Source organism: Amblyomma maculatum, chromosome 1 (genome assembly GCF_055883805.1).
Source record: "Amblyomma maculatum isolate TAMU_Amacu chromosome 1, ASM5588380v1, whole genome shotgun sequence".
Lineage (NCBI taxonomy): Eukaryota > Metazoa > Arthropoda > Arachnida > Ixodida > Ixodidae > Amblyomma > Amblyomma maculatum.
In genome coordinates, this window is record NC_139344.1 from 322807762 (window position 1) to 322828276 (window position 20515).

The window sequence follows — 20515 nt, forward strand, 5'->3', positions numbered from 1 at the left end:
CTTTATGGTGAAACATCCTCAAACCACGACAAGGGCGCTTATAGCGGACGCCTTTATGACTTTGGAGCAATTCTTTAACTTTATATACAGTGTGCGGTAAGGGAAGTGCTTGACAAAACAGGGAAAAAAACTTTCTCATTTGAGTTTTATTTCAAATGCAGACAACCATTATGCAGATGTTCATCAGATAAAATTTCTGTGATGCAAACGTTTTTTCTGCAGTTTACTTCAGACCCGTTTGATAATGTGAACTTTTGGTTATTTCGAATTAAATAACTAAAAGTGAAGGCCAGATTAATGAGAACGTAATGCATTTGACAGCGATATGACTTCATGCCGATCCATCCTGTGCAATAAACCAATACAGCAAATCCTGATGAAATTCATTCTGTAATTTATATATGGTATATACTTCCGTGCATTTCAAGTAAAATTTTGTTTGCGAATACCATGTGCACTTCTGAAATAAACAACACAAGCAATGTTTGCTATCCTTTATTTTTCTGTTTTTCATTTGTTCAGTGAGCAATATATTGTATTTTATTCAGTATTTGAAGGCATTTTTTTCTCCGCATGTATATTTGATTCGTGATTCGAAAAGTTCAATATTCGCACACCCTTATAGATATCATAACTGAACGTAAGTAATTATCACACAGTATCACATAGGAGGTATTTCTGGGCATTCGTTTTTTATACCAACACTGTTTAGCAATTAGCCATGTAATTACCAGACAGTATCCTTCAAACCATGCCATCAATAACTTTTTTAGTGAAGATTTTGGCAGGTCTTAGCAACTTTACTATAGAGAGGTTTTACTAGTGCCATTTGCTTTCAGTCAGGTTGTTGGATCCAAGACCTGATGCCAAAGACATGCTAATTTGATGTACACAGTTCAGTTCTGATAGCAGAAAGAGTATGGATGCCTATGTCAGCTGCTGGTTCATTAAGTCCAAATTCATTTGCTTCATCATATTTTTAGGCTTATCACTGTTTGCACATACTTACTTTCTGTCAAAGTATGCCTTTTTGGCTTTTTTGTCTGCTACGCATTCGGGCTTTACATTTTTCTCTATGCATTATAAACATGTAACTGAATCAGTGAACACAGGGCTATAATAAAATGTTAAGACTACTTTCTCAGCATGGGGGAAGAGCAGTCAGAATGCAAAGTAGCAACTGTGTTGGTTGTTAGAGCAGCCATCGACACAGGAAGAAAAAAAAAAAAAAGAAGCCTGTGCCCTTACAGGTGATTTGCAAGTCGCTCCGGGATGTGCCTTGGGAGCAGGGCCTCAGGCGTCCCATGGATGAGCAGCTGCTTCTCTCCTTGGTGTCCTCGCAGCCACTCTGGTGCCTAGAAAAACACAGTACTATCGCCCAGATTTGGAGCGACAGTCTACCCCTGTGTGCTGTGCTAACGTCTACATCCGATGTCCTCAGGTACCTAATGCATATTCTAGTTCTAGCCTAGAACTGGAGTTAGTTGGTGGCAGTTAACAGGAATGAATTAAAACTTTTGTGGAATTCACTCAGCTTGTCATGATAAGTGTCTTCTCCTTTTTTTTTTTTTTTTTTCTAATTCATTGGCCGAGATAATTAAAATATAGAATGCTGACATATATGCCTGATGAACTGGTGTAAAGCAGAATGCATTCACCAGCTGATGGGATGAAGGGTGCCTCTGATGTGAGCAAGGAATTCCAGACAGCACATGTAGTGAAGTCATTCGACGTGAGGACCAAGGTTCACTTAGTAACTGGGCTTATCGAAGAAGTCACTCTTCTGTTGTCTTAATTATTTCCCCTTTGCACACCACTGACTGATTGAGACATCCAACTTCTCATGCAATATAGAAGCTTAGCCATGAGCTCAAGTTCAACACTATGTCCTTTTTTTTTCTTTTTCACTTTCTCACTCTCTTGGTACTCACCTCTGGTAGAGAACACATACGAGGGAACAGGTTGTTGTAAATTTTTTGTGGAATGGGAGTGTCAATACTTGATGGAAGAACCTTTGCTCCAATCGGGGCACTAGTTGGAACAGCGGCATTATTGGGGAGCATCGATAAGTGATGGGAGAACTTTCTCCACTTGCTCATTTCAGGGATTTGTTTGGGTAATGATCGGTATGAGCATTTCTTTGACACATTTCACCAGCAGTTTGATTTATATCATTTTTCATCAATCATCGTGAGTGCGCACCACGTTGGATAAGCATTCAACGCTCGTTCAAGGCGATGTTCAAGATGACTGTCATTCTTTATGCTAAAGAAATAAACGACTACACAGCGGGCCTTAAGTTCGACATTTCTGAATTACATTTTGCTTGCATAAACAAGTTTTTCAAGACCTGCTCTGCCGTAAGTACATCAAATGGCTGGTGGCAGAATGGTTCGAAATTAAGCCAGTTGGGTGTGGGAAGAGTGTCTGTGGTGCCTAAAAGGGCTAGGTAGCACAAATGAGAGGCAAGCACCGTTCCTCTATTTATGCCTCATGTTGACACTGCTTTTCATGCTATGGTGCATACTGGCATAGTTAGCAGCAACCACACCTATTCTGGCTCTTTTTTTATTTGCAAAGAGCTGCATTGCTTTCACCTCACTGCACATCTATGATGTTTATTGCTCACATGAGGGTGTCACTACCGCCATGAATGAATAGGGAGTTTAGAATAAGGGCCCCAATGATTGGGGGACCTAAATATATAGTTTCCCGGTGCAGCTTTAGAAAAGGGGCTTTCCCCCTGCAGCGAAGCCATTCTTGCATTCATTGATTGCAGCGCCCCTACAGTAAGCCATGAAGATGCATTTAAATGTGTAAAAGCTAACAACGCTATTTTATTCACCAAAAGTGTTATCATACAAAACCAATTTAAAAATATCAGTGGTATAAACTGTTTTCTTCAGTCTAGACGAAGTCGGCGAATCTTATCCAGTTAAGGATGAGCCTGGAAACTTACTTGAACCTTCCGCCTTTTCTGATGTCTGGTCTCCATGGCAGCCAAACGAGGTGAACTCGTTAAGCCTAGCAACTCATTAAATCTGGAAGCAGTCATAAAATAGGATGCGTTTTATCACTGAAATGCGGTGATGTGGGCACCTTTAGACATAGTACAAGCTTCATTTGCCTTTTGTTTGCCATGAACATGACACTGTGCAGCGGTAACGAATCCGTGTTCTGGCGAGTGGCCCCCGCTTTGCCTGATGCTGCCTTGTTGCTGTGATTTATAGTGATAAAACGATTAATGTATTTTCACTTCTATCAAGCTCTCTCTACTTCATAATGGAAGCTCTGAGGACAATGTGCATGTCTCTCTGAACATGAGTGAATCTATGGCACAACAGAGTGGTTGTTGAGGAACTTGGCTTTTGGTGTTCGCAGGGGAGCGCTGCCCTCGCCGCTGCAGCTGCAAGTGGAGCCTGAGCGGATGGTGGATGTGGCATGCCTGCTGTTTCTGGAACGAGCCAGTTATGGCGACTGGTGCCAACGACTGTACTGGTTGAGGCACTTACGCGATGCCCTCGGGTCTCAGCAGCAGCTTGGCATTGTCAAACAGCATGTGGAGCCCATGCTGGAAACCCTGGCAACGCTCATGAAACCTGCTGGCCTCCCTGGCTATGTCACTGCAGGTTGTACAGGCATTTACTTCGGAACAATGCATTTATGGATTAGTACAAGGATTTGAAGCAGACATTGAAATGTCTTAAACTTCAACTTTGTCGGTCTCGCTGAAGGCTCCTTAAAGGCACTAAGAAATTGCGTCAGTGCAGTATATAACATCATTAATCTGGAAATTGGATAGTTCAATCCACTCCCTCACTCTGTTCAAAATTGTACATAGGCCTGTGGCGGAGCAAATCTTCATTAATTCGGAATGAAATCACATGTACTTTGGTTACTTAGGACTGGGTACCTACTAGGATAGCATTTAGAAGCTGTCATCACTTTAACCATTATTCTTCAAGAGTCAGAGGCTTCGAAATCCTCTCTGTATTCTGGAAACCAACGAAAATTGGCTCTGCTCTACATTCACTGCTGGATCTTAGAGGGCACTTGCAGCAATTTCACGGGGGTAGCTTCATTGTGCCGCAAGACCTGGCGAAGTGCAGGGGGGAATTTGAATGCTCTGGGAAGCCCGCAAGGCTTGAGCATGGGGCTTTTAGCACTACACTTTAGATATAAACTGCAGTTTCACAGCAGTTTGCACTTAGTATTATTTTTTTTTTTTTTTTTCAAAAGCGAAGTTCTGCTGCAGCCTGGCTCGTCTGGATCGAAAAGGCAGAGGCTGCCGAATTATAAAAAAAAAAAAAAACCTGTGCAATTTTACAGCAAGTGATTTTGCAAGGCATTGTGAATTGACTCATTTTGGAGGAGCTTGCTCAGATTTGCCTTCTTACTTCGTTTCAATGACCCCAGTGTTTGTAGTAAGGCTGGTTAGTGCAGATTGAGAACATGGTCAGAAGACACTATGCTGACACAGGGGCATCTCGTTTTATGTCTCTTCCTGTTTACCATATGAATGCTTTGTTTCCTCATCGGGTTCTCAAGTAATTGAGACTCATTGTCTCTGTCTGCTTGCAAGAAAGTTGTTGTTTATTTCTTTTTGTAGAGTCAAACCCACTTATAACAATATTGAAGTGCCATGGAAATATTGTTATAACCCGGTCAGGCCAAAAAGAAAAAAAAAAAGAAAACATTATAAACTACACATTTAATGAGGACGAGGTGGCTTACACTTTTTATTTCGTAGCGGGAAGGAACCCATAATCCGTAAGCATTGTCTCTTTCTTCAAGTTATCCAACTGCTGAACATAGTGGAGTGGAAGGTTCTTAGCAAAAACAAAGTCCCGCAGGGAGTCGATAATTCTCAGAGCCTCCTGGTGAGACGCAACCTGCACGAGTTCCGGTTCATTGTCGTCGTCGCTACTGTCACCGCTGTCCTCTGTGCCAGTGACTGCTGCGATGATAGCCTCGTCTATCAGCTTTTCATCTGTTTCGACTGTATCGTCGGCATGTAAAAATTCCTAAACTCCCGATGCATCGCTGTCACTACCGTTTACTATGAGCTAAAGTTCAGTCATCACTGTGTTGGCAGGAGCTTCGTGACTTTCTGCGTTGCCAGCATCCCCAGCGAAGCCCTTCTTCCTGAAGCAGTTCATGATGGTGGAGGAGCTTACTTCTGTCCATGCTCCAAAAATGAACTGCACTGCCATCAGGAGCGAGGTCTTCAAGTCTGGCGCCGGGCGGCGTTCTTGGACAGAAATGTCGAGGTTCAGCGTGAACCTGCTCAAAACACGTCAGCGATACAGTGCCTTGAAGCAAGCAATCACACCTGCATCCATAGGCTGCAAGCCTGCAGTGATGCTAGGTGGGAGGAAAAAACTGCCACATGTGAGAGCTTCTGAGCTGTTTGGTGCGCAGTGCAATTGTCAAGTACCAATGCCTTCTTCCTGCCTTCATGCTGCATCCACTGATCAAACTCGACCAGCTACTCGCGGAAAAGTTTACGCGTCATTCATGCTTTCCCGTGAAAAACAGCTGTTTGATTCCTCTTCTGCGCCGGCTGTGTTGCTCTTCCTGAAGGAGTATCCTTTATTGCTGTTCATGGAAAATTCATCGCCAGCAGGATCGTGGCAACGATGATGGCACACTAGGAGGACCACGCTAGAAAGACGTGCATGAATGCTGCTTGACACCTGCCACAAAACGTGTGCAACCGTAAAGCGGGGACCTGGACAAAGCAAATAGAGGAGGATAGTGCGGCGCACCACGGTTAGTGCACCCTCAGAATGGACTGCTCCACTGTTCAGAGGCTGAGAGGACAAGAGTTGCTAGGCCGCAGGCTGTCTCTAGGGGGAGTGCTCATAGCTCTCCCTCAGAATGACCGTGCCTAGTAGCGCCTTACGCCTTCCCTCCTCCTCCATGTGAGGAAGCGTTCTATCCTCACCCGCGTCTCCACGGCATGCAAGCTTCCCCGGTGCACCCGACCAACGCACTGGCTTGACGCGCTATGTCCAGATTTTTTTTTTGTCACTGCATAGGAATTGTCGGTGCTTCCACGTACGCGCGCGCTTTTGTGGTCTCTGCATTTCCACATTCTTGTTGACTTTCTGTGACCATATTTGCTTGTTATAACCAACAATATAATATGACACCATTGTAATAAGCAATTTATTTGATCATAGAACACATGGCAAACCTGACTGTGCAGCGGCTTCCCGTTGTTATATCCGATATGTTGTTAAAACCGGTATTGTTATAAATGGGTTTGACTGCAATCGTAAAGAGTCGAGGAACCTGCTGCTGTTAACTATTTCCCTACCGTGGGCAAAATGGCTGTTTTCTGTAGGTTTGAGTATATTTTTTTTTTTCTGTAAAAGCTATCATGTCTAAAATTTTATACAATACACGAAACGAAAGCTAAATAGATTCGCTTTTAGGCATTTAACTTTGAATATGAAGTTTTTGGTTAGAACACACAATATAATTTCCTCAAAACCAGATTTTAGAAAAAAATTTCGCAAAACTTGACGAAATGCACTTGTAAATGAAACAAGAAAATTTTTTAAATATTTCGAGATATACAAAATGCAGAGCATTATATTGGCCACTCCCTGTAAAAAAATAAAAGTTCAGTATTGAATAGTGTTCTTGATGCAAAATGAGCAATCAACAAGGGCCGCTGCAGAGCGCCATGCCGAAACGGATGCTCGGTTTCCTTCTTGGGCAGAACGCCACTCCCTGTTTTGCGGGAGGCAAAATATCGTGCCCAAATGATTTTGGCATCCTGGGAATGAGATAAATGACACCAGAAACACAAACAAAACATTCAGAGTATGTGAACTAATCCAGAGCGGTCCCAGACGCATGCAAAACAGGGCAACAAAGTGTGGCCGCCGACGTTCCGGGCTGGTTTCCATCATCATCGGGGTAAGAACTGAATTCTGACAATAAGGCAGCATCTTCAGAGTAACTACTGCTTGGGTCATTGATAAAATTGGTCGTAGACAGTGCGGAATCGTCATATTTTTCACGTTTCGAAGCGCGCGTCGTCGACGCGGATGCCGCTGTTCCCGCATGCGACTCCGACGCTGCCGCATGCTCGGAGCGCAATAAAAAATAGCCACCTCGCGGTACAAAATGTAAACAGCAATAAAATCTCAACTTCAGTTACTCTACACGTTAGATGGGGCATCATCATCATCATTATCGACGCGGAAATAATCGAAATTTGCGCGTAAAGTCATTGTTAGCGGGTCGGAGTGCGGCCGCCGGTGTTCCTGACTGGTTTCCGTCGTCAGCGGGCTCGGAACTGAATTCTGACGATAATTAGCAGTAAATTCAGAGTCGCTTCTGCTTGGGTCATCGATAAAATTGGTTGTAGATAGTGCGTGGTTGTCAGATTTGGGAAGTTTCGAAGTGTGCGGCGTAGACGCGGATGCCGCCATTCTCGCATGCTACCTAGACGTTTCCGCATGTTCAGAGCGCGCTCAAAATTAGACACTTCACGGGAAAAATGTAAACAGCATCAAAATCTAAACTTAAGTTATCCGACTACACACTAGATAGCATAGCTTGTCCGTGAGCAACGTGGAAGGGCTCAAAATCGGCGCGCGAAGTCATCGTTAGCGGGCTAACTATGCTCAATGGGCGCGGTAGGGAAAGAGTTAAGCTCCGTGTTTAAAGGTATGATGAGATAGCTGTAATGGCTGCCATCTCTTGCTCCCCTTGCGGATCCTCGTTTGCGTAGATGCACTTTGCTACTCATTTAACCACTAGTTCCTTAAGCTGGGCCTCTAATATTTCACACATATTCATTGTCATGCAATCATAAGTTACCACATTATGTAAAAGACCAGCGGACCTACATATAAAGCCTCACTTAATGCCATACTAACATGCCTGCGTGCCCTAGGGATAGCTTGTATGACTCAAGATCCAAGGGTCTTGGTAGGTTTAATCTCGTCTCACTGTCTCAATGCAAGGATAACTGCCAGAGTTGACAGTGCTTGCCGACTTACCATGCTGTGTGGTCTCGGCATATCACACAACCTGCTGATCAATCATTGTTCGGCCATATTCTCTGCTAGTTTTCGACTCACAATGCCAATGCTTGTAATGATCGCCAGAGCTAAAAGCTGGTTGTAGATCGCATTGCAAAATGTACAAAATGAAATTTCCATCCATTTAGGTACACTGCTGCTGCCTGAGGATGTACCTCTAGACCTGCATCAGTTTCCTGGCCTTCTGTCGCGTATTGCACTGGAGCCAGTGCAGCGGTCTCTGGTGGAAGTCACTGCTTTGAGGTTGGTGCTTTTTTGAACACAGCTTTCAAGCCATTGTTCACGCCGGTTTGTTTCTTGTCACTGTTCAGGGTCCAATTGTCCTTGCGCCTTGGGTGCCTGGAGGCAAGGCTTCCCTGCCTTACAAAGAGCGAGATGCTTAGATCTCTTCAGCTGGGTTCTCTGCTCGAACAGATGCTAAGCTCCTTGCGGGCCTACCTTCTGCATTCTGCTTGCAGCGACACCAATTTCTACAGAGAGGTAGGTGATGCAGGTTTTCGTAGGAAATATTCTACGCCTGCCCAGATGCGGCCCTGCTCCGTGCATGCGACAGAAAGGGATTCAGGTTGGAAGTTTGGAAGGGCAGGAGAGCCTTGATGCTTCCAGAGGAGGTTCACAGATTACGTCAGAAACTGAAAAAAGCTGTGTAGTGCATATATGCAACACACTTCCCACTGCGTTTAGTGCATTAAGAACAATCATTTAAGTGTTGTCACTTTTTATGTCCTGAGGTAGATTTTAAATGGGAGGGGGCAGTCGGAGCTGGACACTTTTTATTTTTAAGGCGTACAGCATGAAATTTTGCATGCTTTTGGTGAAATGCACTGAACGAATAATTACGATATTTGGCTAAAACATCTTAGTTCTGACATTATAAATAATTCTGCGATTCATACTAAACTAGCGTAAAGCCTCACATTCCACATCCCTATAGTTCTTGCATGATCTAATCAGTCGACATCAGTGCGAACTGCAATACTCTGTTACTCCATCGTAGCACCACGATAGTGCACAAGGTTTTTGTACCTTTCACTGCCAATCGCATTTCTTTGCGAAAAATTTCACTATCACTCACAGTTTGCCTCGCCTTGTCCGATCCATGTGTGTGGAGTAAAAACATCAGTACTGCAAGCAGAGCACTGAATGTCATAGCTGTGTGGCTACAGAAGATGAAGGGAAGAAGTTATAACTTGTGAGCAAAACCTCTAGAGGTAGTGTTTGCGAAAAATGTTAGGAATGCACAGTTGGCATCAATCTTAATTACTGGCATAGGATAGGCTGCAACCTTTATGTTTCACCTAGTAGGATGTAAACTTGAATAATTTTTTTTTTTTTTTCTAGGCACGACTGGTACAGCAGCACCTCGAGCACCTCTGGTTGTCTAGCACGGACACCTCTTTTGGCAATCGCGCATCGCAGAGTTCAATGGTTGCACAACATTGGAGCTGGCTCTGCAAGCACATGTTGCGCCTGCTTTCTTTCGAGAAGGGCGCAGCAGACATCTGCAGAAAGGAACAAGTCAAGGAAACCATAACTCGCTGCTACCAAGAACTCTCCTGCATTGTGGCCAGCATGAATCATGCACTCATCACTGAGCTGCCGCCTTTGCACAAGGTCAGGAAGCATGTGGTGAAACAACTTGGTCAGCCCCGTACGCTATGCAGTGAAATAGCCGCCAGTGCACATGAAAAGGCTTCAAGGTGAGCACTGGATGACCTGACATTTCTCATATTTACGTACACACTCTAAAAAGCATATTTAAATTTATATGTGCTGAGCATAATGGTAATTGTGTCAAAGCTATGTCTCTCATGAAGAAGAAGTCCGCATTGTGGAATGTGCCGCTAACAAGTCTTAAAAAGGATTAGCAATGCATGGACTCGTTTGTTTTCTCCTGCAAGTGCTTTATCAGAACATTCAGGCATTATTGTCATAGTCACTTTGAGAAAGTAATGGCACTTTTTACAACAGTGACACCGCACTGCAGTCATGCCTCAATCTCGTCTGCAAAAAACTTGCCTGATAGGCTTGCACTTCATGCTGTTGGTGCTGCTTAGTGACCGCTTTCGGATGTTGTCATCGGAGCATGATGGCCGTTAGAAAGTTTTGCAGCACTGCAGTGTTCAGGAATTATGTTCGCTCTAAACAAAACTGTAGAAAATTATGCTTCAGCCAGCTTAACTCATAGTTACAAGGAGGTAACCGAGTCTGATAGTTACTTCTTAGTGAGGTAAGCACAAATGTACCAGAAAACATGAAAGAACTGGTTGATGTAAATAAAAAATTTAGCCAATGGTTTCACCCTGTTAAACCTAAGTAACCAAAGTGGAAGCAGCGGCACGTATCACTAGACTTGCATCTATTGTTCTCTTTGTGGCAGCATCTCTGTGAGCTACGTCCACTAGATGATAGTATACGGCCTATAGTCTTTGCAATCTCTGAGATGCAGACAGTTTACGAGGATCATCTATGATGACTGCTGTCGTTAATTTGTCTAGAGCTGTTTCGATCTATTGGAACCGGCTAAAAGCATTTAACGAGCATGTAAAAGTCCCTGGTTTGCTCCAGGGTTTTGGCACCAACAGATATGCCGGAATCAAAGAAGAACGCAATCAGCCGTCTGGCCTATACCAATTATAAAAGCTTATGCGGGAGTGCGCTAGCTCGGGCCAGCGCGGTGCTTCTTCTTTATTTTCAACAGCAGCGGAGGCTATCTAGAAAGATGCACGCGCCACAGCTCCAGCGTAGCTGCGGTTGAGTGAGGTCATGGTTGTCACGTGGCTAGGCAGAGGCGAGCTTGTGGTTACCTAGGTTTTGGCGGCAGTGGTGGTGCCGCTGGCGATGGCTGCTGAGTGACGTCATTGCTGCCTCATGGTTTCTCCTCAGTTCCAGGTCAAATGCGCACATGGTGAAAAATTTACGGAGGGTAGTAGAAGGCTTTTGCTTTTAAAAACCAGGAAGGTAGTTAGTGTGGAGGGGACATAATAAGGCTCTTTAAATTTTTGATCATTGCAAAGGCACGTGAATAGCTGCACAATATAGCTACCATGAATTATATGTTTTCAAGAAAACATTGTGTGACACAATTCACAAAGGTGCCTCCTCCACAGTTCTACAGCATAAAACATAAAATTGAACGAATGCCTGTCAGATGCAACTCCGCCAATAATAATGCGCCCAGTGGTGTAGCACACCTTTTGATCATACTCAAACTTTACCAAAACTGTTTACCAGACTAAATGATTTGAAAGCATAAAGCTGCATGGTCTCGGGGTGTTCTGAATCAATGTTTAAATGCTCCAATGGGCTTCACGTCACATATTTCTCTGCTCCAAACTGCTCCTGAAGCGATGGTCCCAAAGTGCTCCAAATTGAAAATTTTAGTTCTCTAAAAATTACTCTAAATTATATTTCACGAGTAACATCACTGCCTTGTTTTTAAGGTGGGTGTTCTTTGATTACAGGCTGGCTCGTTTTGCCTGGGACACCTTGTGTGGGAATGAGACGCTTGGTGGCGGGTTACCTGTGCCCCTTGACAAAGTGCTGCAAATTCTTGAAGTGCTGGAGACATCCATGTTGGAAATTCATCAGGGGCACTCCGAGAGAGGTTTGTTTATCTTTCTCAAACACCTTTCCTTGAGCTGCTCTCAAGGACGCGAGTCTGATCCCGGCTGCAGCAGGCGCTTTTCAAACAAAGCGGAAAGCAAGGAGCCTGTGTATTGTATGATGTCAGTGCATATACCCCTGTGGTCATAATACTGTGAATTTATATTGGTTTTTATATTGTTATATTGGCTGGCAATAAATTCGGGGAGTAATGTTTGTAATTATAATGAAAACATAGCATTTGTTGTCCAGTTAGTTTTTTTTTTTTATTGCACTGCTTTAAAACGCTTTGGCACTTGTGTTCTTCACAGGCTTTCGGAAAGTGCTTGGAAGCTGCTGTGTGCTTGTCTTTGCCTCTACATGCCAGACGTTACTGGAAAGAAAAGAAGAAAGCACCTTTAGAGCCTTGTTGATTGGAACCGAACTAGTTGAAAGTGCTGTTTTATTCAAGCCAAACTTTAGTCTCAACCAAAGGGTGTTTTTAGTTCCGACTTGGTACAATCTGAGCAAATTTTTATCCCCTTCATGTTTGAATTAGCAAGTGTGAGCAGTATGCACATACACGTATTGCCTCTAATGAGATGTTCATATTTAGTAAAAATATTTATGACTATCCGGTTTTACAGCCTGCTGTAAATATTTAAGGCCTGGTCACTTTTCACAATGAAGTGGGTCAACAAAGATTGGACGCTACATACATTCAGGTGCTCTGGAAGTTCCTGAAGGTATTCATAGGAGCTGAGAGGATTGCTAGAGTGCAGTTTGAACGCTTAGTGTCTTGTTAAATTAAAGAAAGATGAAAACTACTGAAAGCTTTGCCTGAAGTGAACTGACATCTATGCTCAAAGATGCAATCAAAAAAAGAATGGCTTTATATTTTGTTTGGGCATTGCTCTTATGCCCCTACCCCAGGGAAAGAAAACCCATAATTGAGGGAAAGAAAACCCATAATAGTTGCTGAGTGCAGTGTTCTGACGTCATGAACCACAACAGCCTAGAAAGCATGGGACCAGAGTGGCCACAAAAAATATTACAAAGGGCACCTTTAATTCTCTTGTTTCCTTTAGGACTGAAAGAGCTGGACAGCCTGGAATCTGCACTCACTCCAGAGCAAGAAGACTCTGAAGAGGACACGTCAGACAAGTCAGTTAATGTGCTGGCTCCTGTTCCTGCTCTCAGGTGTCTATTACAGTTAGTCGAAGAGGGCAATGTGCTCAGAGCATCCCTGGAGAGCTGCAAAAGCACTATTGACATTACATCGCCAGCACTTCGACACCCACTGCATGCTGTTGCCATGACACTGACCCTCAAGTATCACTCCCAGGTACTCACTTCAAAGCTTTCGGTCTTATTAATAATATTTCTTTCTTTTTTTGAAGACATTGCTCTCTCGGCCATGATAATCTTTTTTTTTTTTTTTTTTGAAAGGGCAGCGTTGCAATTGTGAGCACAACTTGCAGTAACTTTTTTGTGGCCAAATTTATATCTACATTTTTTTTTTACTTGCTTAAGTAATGCAAGAAAATGCTGTTTGAAACCTAAGGCATTTTAAAGTATTATTCCCATGTCTGTGAAACCTCAATTAGACAGACCATGTAATTGATGCACCAGCTCAACACAGGTCGAGTGCACAAGGAGGTATGCAGACAGTGAAATGTGTGATTATAAATCGAATACATATAGACAAAAGAAAAGACTTCGAATATTCAAATGTCTCAATACCATAGGAGAAAAGCACTTTGCAGGGTCGCAGTGTACTGCTCGATATATTCAATGTTTTGCTGAGCAGAACTTTGATAATTGCGAGCACTGCTCCTGTACTTTTGCACAGAATTTCCAAAAGGATATAATAATTTATTAAGTCCGACAATAGTGCCCATGTCGTCTTCTCTTTCATTGGTCCTTTGTCTCTTTTATGCTGGACCACAATATGATATATCCGGGTTTGATACATCTTGGTTCGACTTGTTTAGACAAAATAATATTATGAAATTTGTTTTACGGTACTGTGGTCAAGTAAAATGAGTAAGAAAGGGATATCAATGACTAAAATATGGCTAGAAGCAAAAGAAAAGTTACAAGACGATTATGAGAGTTAATGTGAATGTTTGAGCATGAGCTTTTGTGTGATAGCAAAGAATTTCTTGTAGACCTGTTCTCTGTTATATTTTTTTTTATATAGTTAGACAGCTGGAGATGAAATCAGACTTGCCAAAAACTGCATTGATATGCTGAAATGAACTTTAAATAAAAAAGAAGGGACGATTGCCTATAGCAGTAACAGTGACTGAGGAGGAAAAATTGAGGACGTAGATGCCACGGTCATCCAATATATTACAGTTTTGTAGTCTGGCAGATAATACTGGACCTTATTATTCTATTTCCGAAATTGGAGTGCCCTAAGCGCACTCCTTATTTCGAAATAAGTTACTGAAGTTGACACCGCAAAGCGCCTCCCACCGACAGCGATCGTCATTTTGAAATGTTTGGTGACGTCACAGAGCGACACCGGCCACCGCATCGTCTGCTGCTGTGCCGGTGCCGATAAGCTGTCGATACATTGTACTGTGTTCAAGCTTGCTAACATGATTCCCAATAAGTGTACTCAGCATGTTTCTGAAAACAGAACACTGGCTGTAGTGAAGCGCGATTTAGTTCTTGCTCAGGCATCCACCTTCAGCGCGACCGCTGCCATCGTCCGATTGCAGCACTGCCCCCACTGCGTAAACAATGCCGCGCCAGTCGTGCCTTCCGCGCCAGCGATACAGTGGGTCGCTTGCGCCAGTGTTAACTGAGGCTGATAAAACTTTATTCACAATAAGTGGGAGGAATAGGGGAGGTCAGCTAGCGTGCCGCAGGCTGTGGAGACTTTTGGCAACGCCGGCCCATTCGACGGCCTTGAACTGAATGCCAGGGTCATCGCTGGACCTTAGCTTGTCCTAAGCTTCTTTAGAGGGATCAGGCAAGAGTTCTGAGGGAGGCTTATGGGCGTGCCAGTGTCGGAAAAGCATGCTAAAATTTGTTTTTCTCGTAATAATGATCCTCGAAAAAGGAATTTAAAAAATGAATGCTTCTTGCAAATTGCTGACCCATACGGTGGGAGTTGCTCAGCCAGTGCGGTGCCCGTGTTCTTCTATGCTAGCTCCGCTGCTAAGACGTCGGCGAAAATAATTATTTCCTTTACTACGAAACAGTGGGGTTGAGAGTAAAGAAGTTTCATAATCAAATGGTCTATTTTCTATAAAACGCCTCGCTAATCTTGACAAAAGTGCATTCTGCTGTGGCTTTGGTGCAAAGTAAGTTAGGCCTAGCGATGATTAGGGAGAAGCACACAGCCAGAGTGCCGTCATACTTCGCGCTCGCATGCGCCGTTGCCCGGTGCTGTAAGCCTCATGAGCTTATCGTCTACTTTCATGATGCAGCTAGGGCCAGACTTGGGTCTGTCAACGAGCAGCGTAAACGATGCTGCTAAAATGGGATGGCTGGGGTATTGGGTGCCTCGATGTAGTGCGCCGTGCCCTTTACATTTTACGCTGCTGCGCTGTCAGGCGGTACCCAATGATTGTACAAAAGCGCCGTCGGACAGCACAATATACATTGCGCAATTCATGTGTTGCTTTTGAGACTTGTTTCAGTGTACAATGTGTATGCTGTTCGAGCGGGTCAGCTCATGCGCCTTTTGTACTCTGGCGCAGATGTGCACCTGAATCCCACCCACAGATTCCCAAGGTTAAAAGTGCTAAAAGTGATCGGCGACAAGCTCAGTTTGCGGTAACCTTGGTGCGCGGCATGACTGATGTCTGGCTGACATTACCGTGGCTTCGCTTAATCGCTGTTGATGCTGCTCGTGCACAGAACATGCAGCAGACGATACGGTGTCAGCCTATGTCGTCACTGGTGGTGCCAGTTGCCAGATCAGCAAGCTGTTCACGAAGAAACGAAAATACTAGTTTTAAAAAGAGCTGGAGCTTTTAGGTTTAGTTGCTTAGCACATCATGAATGAGATTTAATAAACTGTTTATATTCCAAATTTTGTCTCATGACCTCTTTAATAATTTTATGTTGAATAACTGAGACAATTCTTCCAGTTCCCTGAAATCTGGATTGATATTTTACTAACTATCACAATATTTTAGGCCGTTAGTTCTCATTAGTTGTTACTCAGTTTTGGGCCGACGTTGGTGTCCACAGCCCAGCTAAATTCTTAACAGTCCTCATGTGAGCTCAGTGTCTTTTTTGTTGATATTTAAGACCACTGCACTCCAATAATCCTGTGTGCCGATAATTTTTTTAACGCGATAATTCCGTGTTGTGGTCGCTGCAGACGTGAGTTGTATTAGACATTAGTGGGATGTATTGACTTCCATTGTGTACACACGATGAGCATCTTGTGTGAAAGGTTGACCATTAGCTGTGGCATGCGTTCGACAAATCTCTCACTGCTAAGATGAAGTCTGTGTGACATGCAGGGTGAGATGGCAGCCTGGTGGACGGAACACCTGTGTTCCCTGTGGGATGCACCACACGTGCTTGAGCAGACACTGGCACATGGCTCACAAGGCAACAGGACTGGATGCCTGCAGGCAAGCATATTGGGCCTTCATTTCATTGCAAGTCAGAAACATCAATGGAGTGAGGGAGAGTTTGCACTTGTAACTTCCTTATCCACTGTCTGGTATTGGCATTTAATCCTTCTTGGTGTGCAGAAATAAGCTAGCATAAATGGCGGCAGTAGATGCAACACATGTCAGTAGAGTGTCATCGCCAGTATCAACAGAAAGTTGTTGGAACAGTATGTCTTGAAAGATGACCTAAAGCAGTGTGTGAACTTTTATGTGACCCAGAATTGTGTTCATTGCTCTAGCACCAAAGGCTTGCTACTATGATGGCAGAAATGTGTGAATGAGGAATGCCAAACCTAGCTGGCATGGGGCAGAGACGCAAAGTTTTATGGCAGACTTATGCATAATGTGTTGCAGAACGTTGTTCACTTACCCTAGTACCAGTGCTTCAAAGTTTTATGGCAGACTTATGCATAATGTGTTGCAGAACGTTGTTCACTTACCCTAGTACCAGTGCTTCTTCAGTCCATTGCCTGGTGGCCTGACATGGAATGCGAACTTTTATGCCTGGCGTCCTGATCTCTGGCACACTGAAGCTTGTTCTTGTGTTTTGATTCAGGGTCACGAGGTCTACCTGAGCCCCATTGTAACAGCTGCGTGCTGCTTCATAGCTGAGACAGCCGCATCATCCCAGCTTGATTTGGGCAGCCGCAAAAGCAAGTGCTCCGAGCTGCAGCTGCTGACGGTTCTGCTAAGTGAACTGACTGGACCTACGCCTTTCTGGTAGGTACCGTGGGGTGGAGTGAAGAAAAGATGCGATGACATATTTTAAGTGGATAACAGTGTTAACTACCAAAGTCCTGTACACAAATGCTTTCAGTTCTTTCTGTAAATTCATCTTTTAAATGAGTTTGAATGAGCTATTTTGCTGGCTAATGTGCTCTGTCGGCAGATTGGTTAAGGGAAGAAGTCTAGTGAATGGACACTAAAAGCTTACCGCATTTTCCGGCTTATAAGTTGCACTGCCCTCCAATTGGCAATTTGTCCAGAAAAAAAAAAAAACACAGATAAGTTGCACCGGTGTATAAGATGCACCTGTTCACTTAGTAGAAAACACTTTGAAGATTAGCTTACCCCCGCTTATTGCACATATCCCATGATACGCAGTGCTCACACAGGTGCATGTAGAGCCCAAAGTCTGAACAAGTCAGAAAAGTGCTTTCCAAAATTTTTATTTTGATACATAGAAATGGTATACTATTTACTTACTGGCAGTGTTTAATCAAAAGCATTGGAGATAAAAGAGGAACGAAAGGAGGAGGAGTCATAGCAGCTAGGGGAAATATGCAACGCCAACTAGGCACTTGCCTGGCCTTCATGGTCCACTTCATTATCCGGCGCACTGTGGCAGCTTTGCGCCAGTTCTGGATAATTTTTTTCGCTAACTGCAAACTGCCTTCCTGGAGCCCAGTACCCATGCTCTTTGGCAAATGCAATTGCACACAGCTGAAATTCCGCATCGTAACCTTTTCGCCTTACAGCGGCGATATGGTTAGTGAGGAATAAGACAAGATGCGAGAGATTTGAAGCACGCATGGTGGTGGTGGTGAAAAACATTTATTGTCATTGCCATGTAAAAATTGTAAAATGTCTGGTTTAATTTCCTGAAGTGACAAATGGGCTCTGCATGATGTCATATTTGCGGGCTCTGGATTAATTTAGACCACCTGGATCTCTTAACATGCGCTGACATCGCACAGCACACAGACACAAAGCAAGGCTGCTGTAGCCCGAATTTCTTCCACACATAAGTCGCACTGCTGAATACGCACTACGAAATTCTCAGAAAAAGAAAAAAAAGCGACTTATGCGACCAAAAAATGTGGTAGTTGACACACATTGCTGCACAGCAAAACACACATCGGCAGTGTGAGTATTACTTAGTGCTGTCTGAATACAGTGTCATGAAAGGCACCAGATTGAAACAATGCTGCGTAGTTTTTGTTTGGTTACCTGCATCCAGCACTGTGCAGCTGGTTTTTCACCGTGTGTTCATCCATTGTTGCACTGCATTCAAGGGCCTAGCTGTGCACACAATCATACTCACTTCAATATGGCGTGCAACTTTCTCTTTGCCACGAAGGAGCTGACCACTCATAATCTTGCGATTTAATCTGCGTTGTTGTGTAAGGCTTGAGCAAAGATCTTCACTCGTGCTTTAAAATGGCGTCTCCAATATTGTGCTTTGCAGTGCTGTGAATAGTGTGGGTCGCTTGTAGCTACACATTATTTATTTTCATTTTCTCATACATGCTGCCATCCCATATGGCATTCAGACCAAGTTTGTGAATGTTTGTAATGGTTTCCTTTCAGGCTGAATTACTCAGCTGCTTTGGCCAAGTGGTTCTCCCGGCTGAGTTCTGCATTACCTGGCTTCCCAGGGGCATTTGTCTATAAGAAGTGGTGGGAAGTCCTTGAACTTCCTGAAGAAGAGAGGTCACTCGTTAAGGATGCTGCTCTGCAGCTAGAGCAGCTGGACTTGAACGGTGGTGAGTTTATTTGTAACAGTGGGAAAGCTTTGCCATCATTACCTATTTTGATATTGTATAAGGGCAAGAATAATAGGCATCATTGCATCAATTTTTTGTCATTGTGAAAATGCTGTAGTTTAGGCATGCTCGACGTATCTCTAGTTTGAATTCGCATATAGCATTTACTCGTTATTGCTTACACTGGCCATTTCCAGTGCTGTGAACACTGAAGTAGTTGACATTAAGTTCTGGTGTGTCATAACTAGGTCATGTACTTTCCAGTTTTAACCGAATAACACTGATAAAGATCTGGCACTAAGAAAAAATATTGAGTGGGTTAAAATCGAAAAGTGCCGATTTTCGGTATGTTTATGCTAGCCTAGGACTTATTCTTGGTGGAAAGCTTCCTGTTTCCTTCTTCTCAGAGTAGTGAAACTGGCCAGCAGGCACTCAAAATGTAGTGCAAGGGGGACAGACACTCAAGGCTCTGGTGTGCCGGCTGCCAAGATGCACCTCTGTCTTCTCCTTTGCTTAGCAATGTACGATTTGTGGAAATCTGTGAGTCAGCTTCTCACCAATTAAAGCTTTTTTTTTCAGCCAAAAGGAATCCTTCCCAGGCTACGTTCCCCCATTCTTTGTGAAAGTAGTCATACGAGACCTTCTTTTGTCCCCGTCCCATGGTGTTAGTGTTCGTCATATATGTATGTGCCGAAGTGTAAAGAGAACAAGGTTTTTAAGAAAGTTTTGTGGGATGTAAGTCTGCTGCACCAATGCTGTAAAGGCCCATCTCTTTCCATTTCCTGCTTACCATCTGCTGGGAGCCATCTTAAAGTCAACTGGCAACATTCCTTGGTTTACTCAGGAGAACTTGCCTTTTTGTCTTTTTGTGCCTTTTTGCTTCTATAATTTCTGTGCTTTGAGAATTTTTTCCACTGGTAATCTGGTAAGTTTTACTGGTAAGTTTTACATTTTGCACCATGCAACGGAATTTTCCAAAACTAAACACTAGGGCCTGTACTCCGAGTTTACGTCATTATCGAGAGTGTTGATATCTCACGTGACCTTGAGTCATCTGATTGGTGGAAACGTCTGAACACGATATTGGCACCTCTTCCGGTTCCGTAGCGGCAGAGCTGGTGTGCTTAGACTGGCATCATCATCATCAGCCTGACTATACCCACTGCAGGGCGAAGGCCTCTCCCATATTTCTCCACTTAACCCGGTTCTGTGCTAGCTGCATCCACTTGACCCCTGCGAACTTCTTAATCTCATCCGCCCACCTAACTCTGCCGCCCCCTGCTACGCTTTCCTTCCCTTGGAATCCAGTTTGTTACCCTCAGCGACCATCGGTTATCCTCTCTTCGCACTACATGTCCTGCCCATGTCCATTTCTTCTTCTTAATTTCCATTAGAATGTCGGTAACTTGAGTGGACTGGCATGCCATCTGTCAAATCTTTCTACAAATTTGTATTTTTGCCTTGCGCTGTTATGGTACGTATATTGAGGAGTATGGAGTTAACATGCGTTCCTTTGCTGGGGGACGTGGTCGCTCTGCTCGCACTACTTTCTCATGCTGCTCATTCATGCAGCTCGTGCGTGTGTGGTTACCGGCTCAAGGGTTGTTCTGCCATCTGCCACAGGTTTGCAGGTTTTTATTTTTATTTTTTTTGGCATGTCTGCTATGGCGCATCAAGTTCAGGGGCGCGTGCCGTTGCCTCTCCAATAGACCGATACAAGACTCGATCGCTGCTT

General features: G+C 43.8%; 1 protein-coding gene across 3 annotated transcripts in view; it reads left to right on the top strand.

The window, feature by feature from the left end:
- The window catches only part of LOC146207283 (midasin), a 261721-nt gene that overhangs the window by 152667 nt on the left and 88539 nt on the right, over positions 1 to 20515 (top strand). For 2 of the 3 annotated variants that reach the window (XM_084581249.1, XM_084581150.1), the window contains exons 36-45: positions 1251 to 1441; positions 3382 to 3629; positions 8192 to 8306; positions 8375 to 8543; positions 9405 to 9763; positions 11528 to 11670; positions 12737 to 12993; positions 16139 to 16252; positions 16851 to 17014; positions 18605 to 18780. In XM_084581249.1, coding sequence (XP_084437375.1) covers positions 1251 to 1441; positions 3382 to 3629; positions 8192 to 8306; positions 8375 to 8543; positions 9405 to 9763; positions 11528 to 11670; positions 12737 to 12993; positions 16139 to 16252; positions 16851 to 17014; positions 18605 to 18780 — 1936 coding nt within the window. The remainder of the gene's footprint in view (positions 1 to 1250; positions 1442 to 3381; positions 3630 to 8191; positions 8307 to 8374; positions 8544 to 9404; positions 9764 to 11527; positions 11671 to 12736; positions 12994 to 16138; positions 16253 to 16850; positions 17015 to 18604; positions 18781 to 20515) is intronic. The other variant, XM_084581196.1, reaches the window with a different exon arrangement.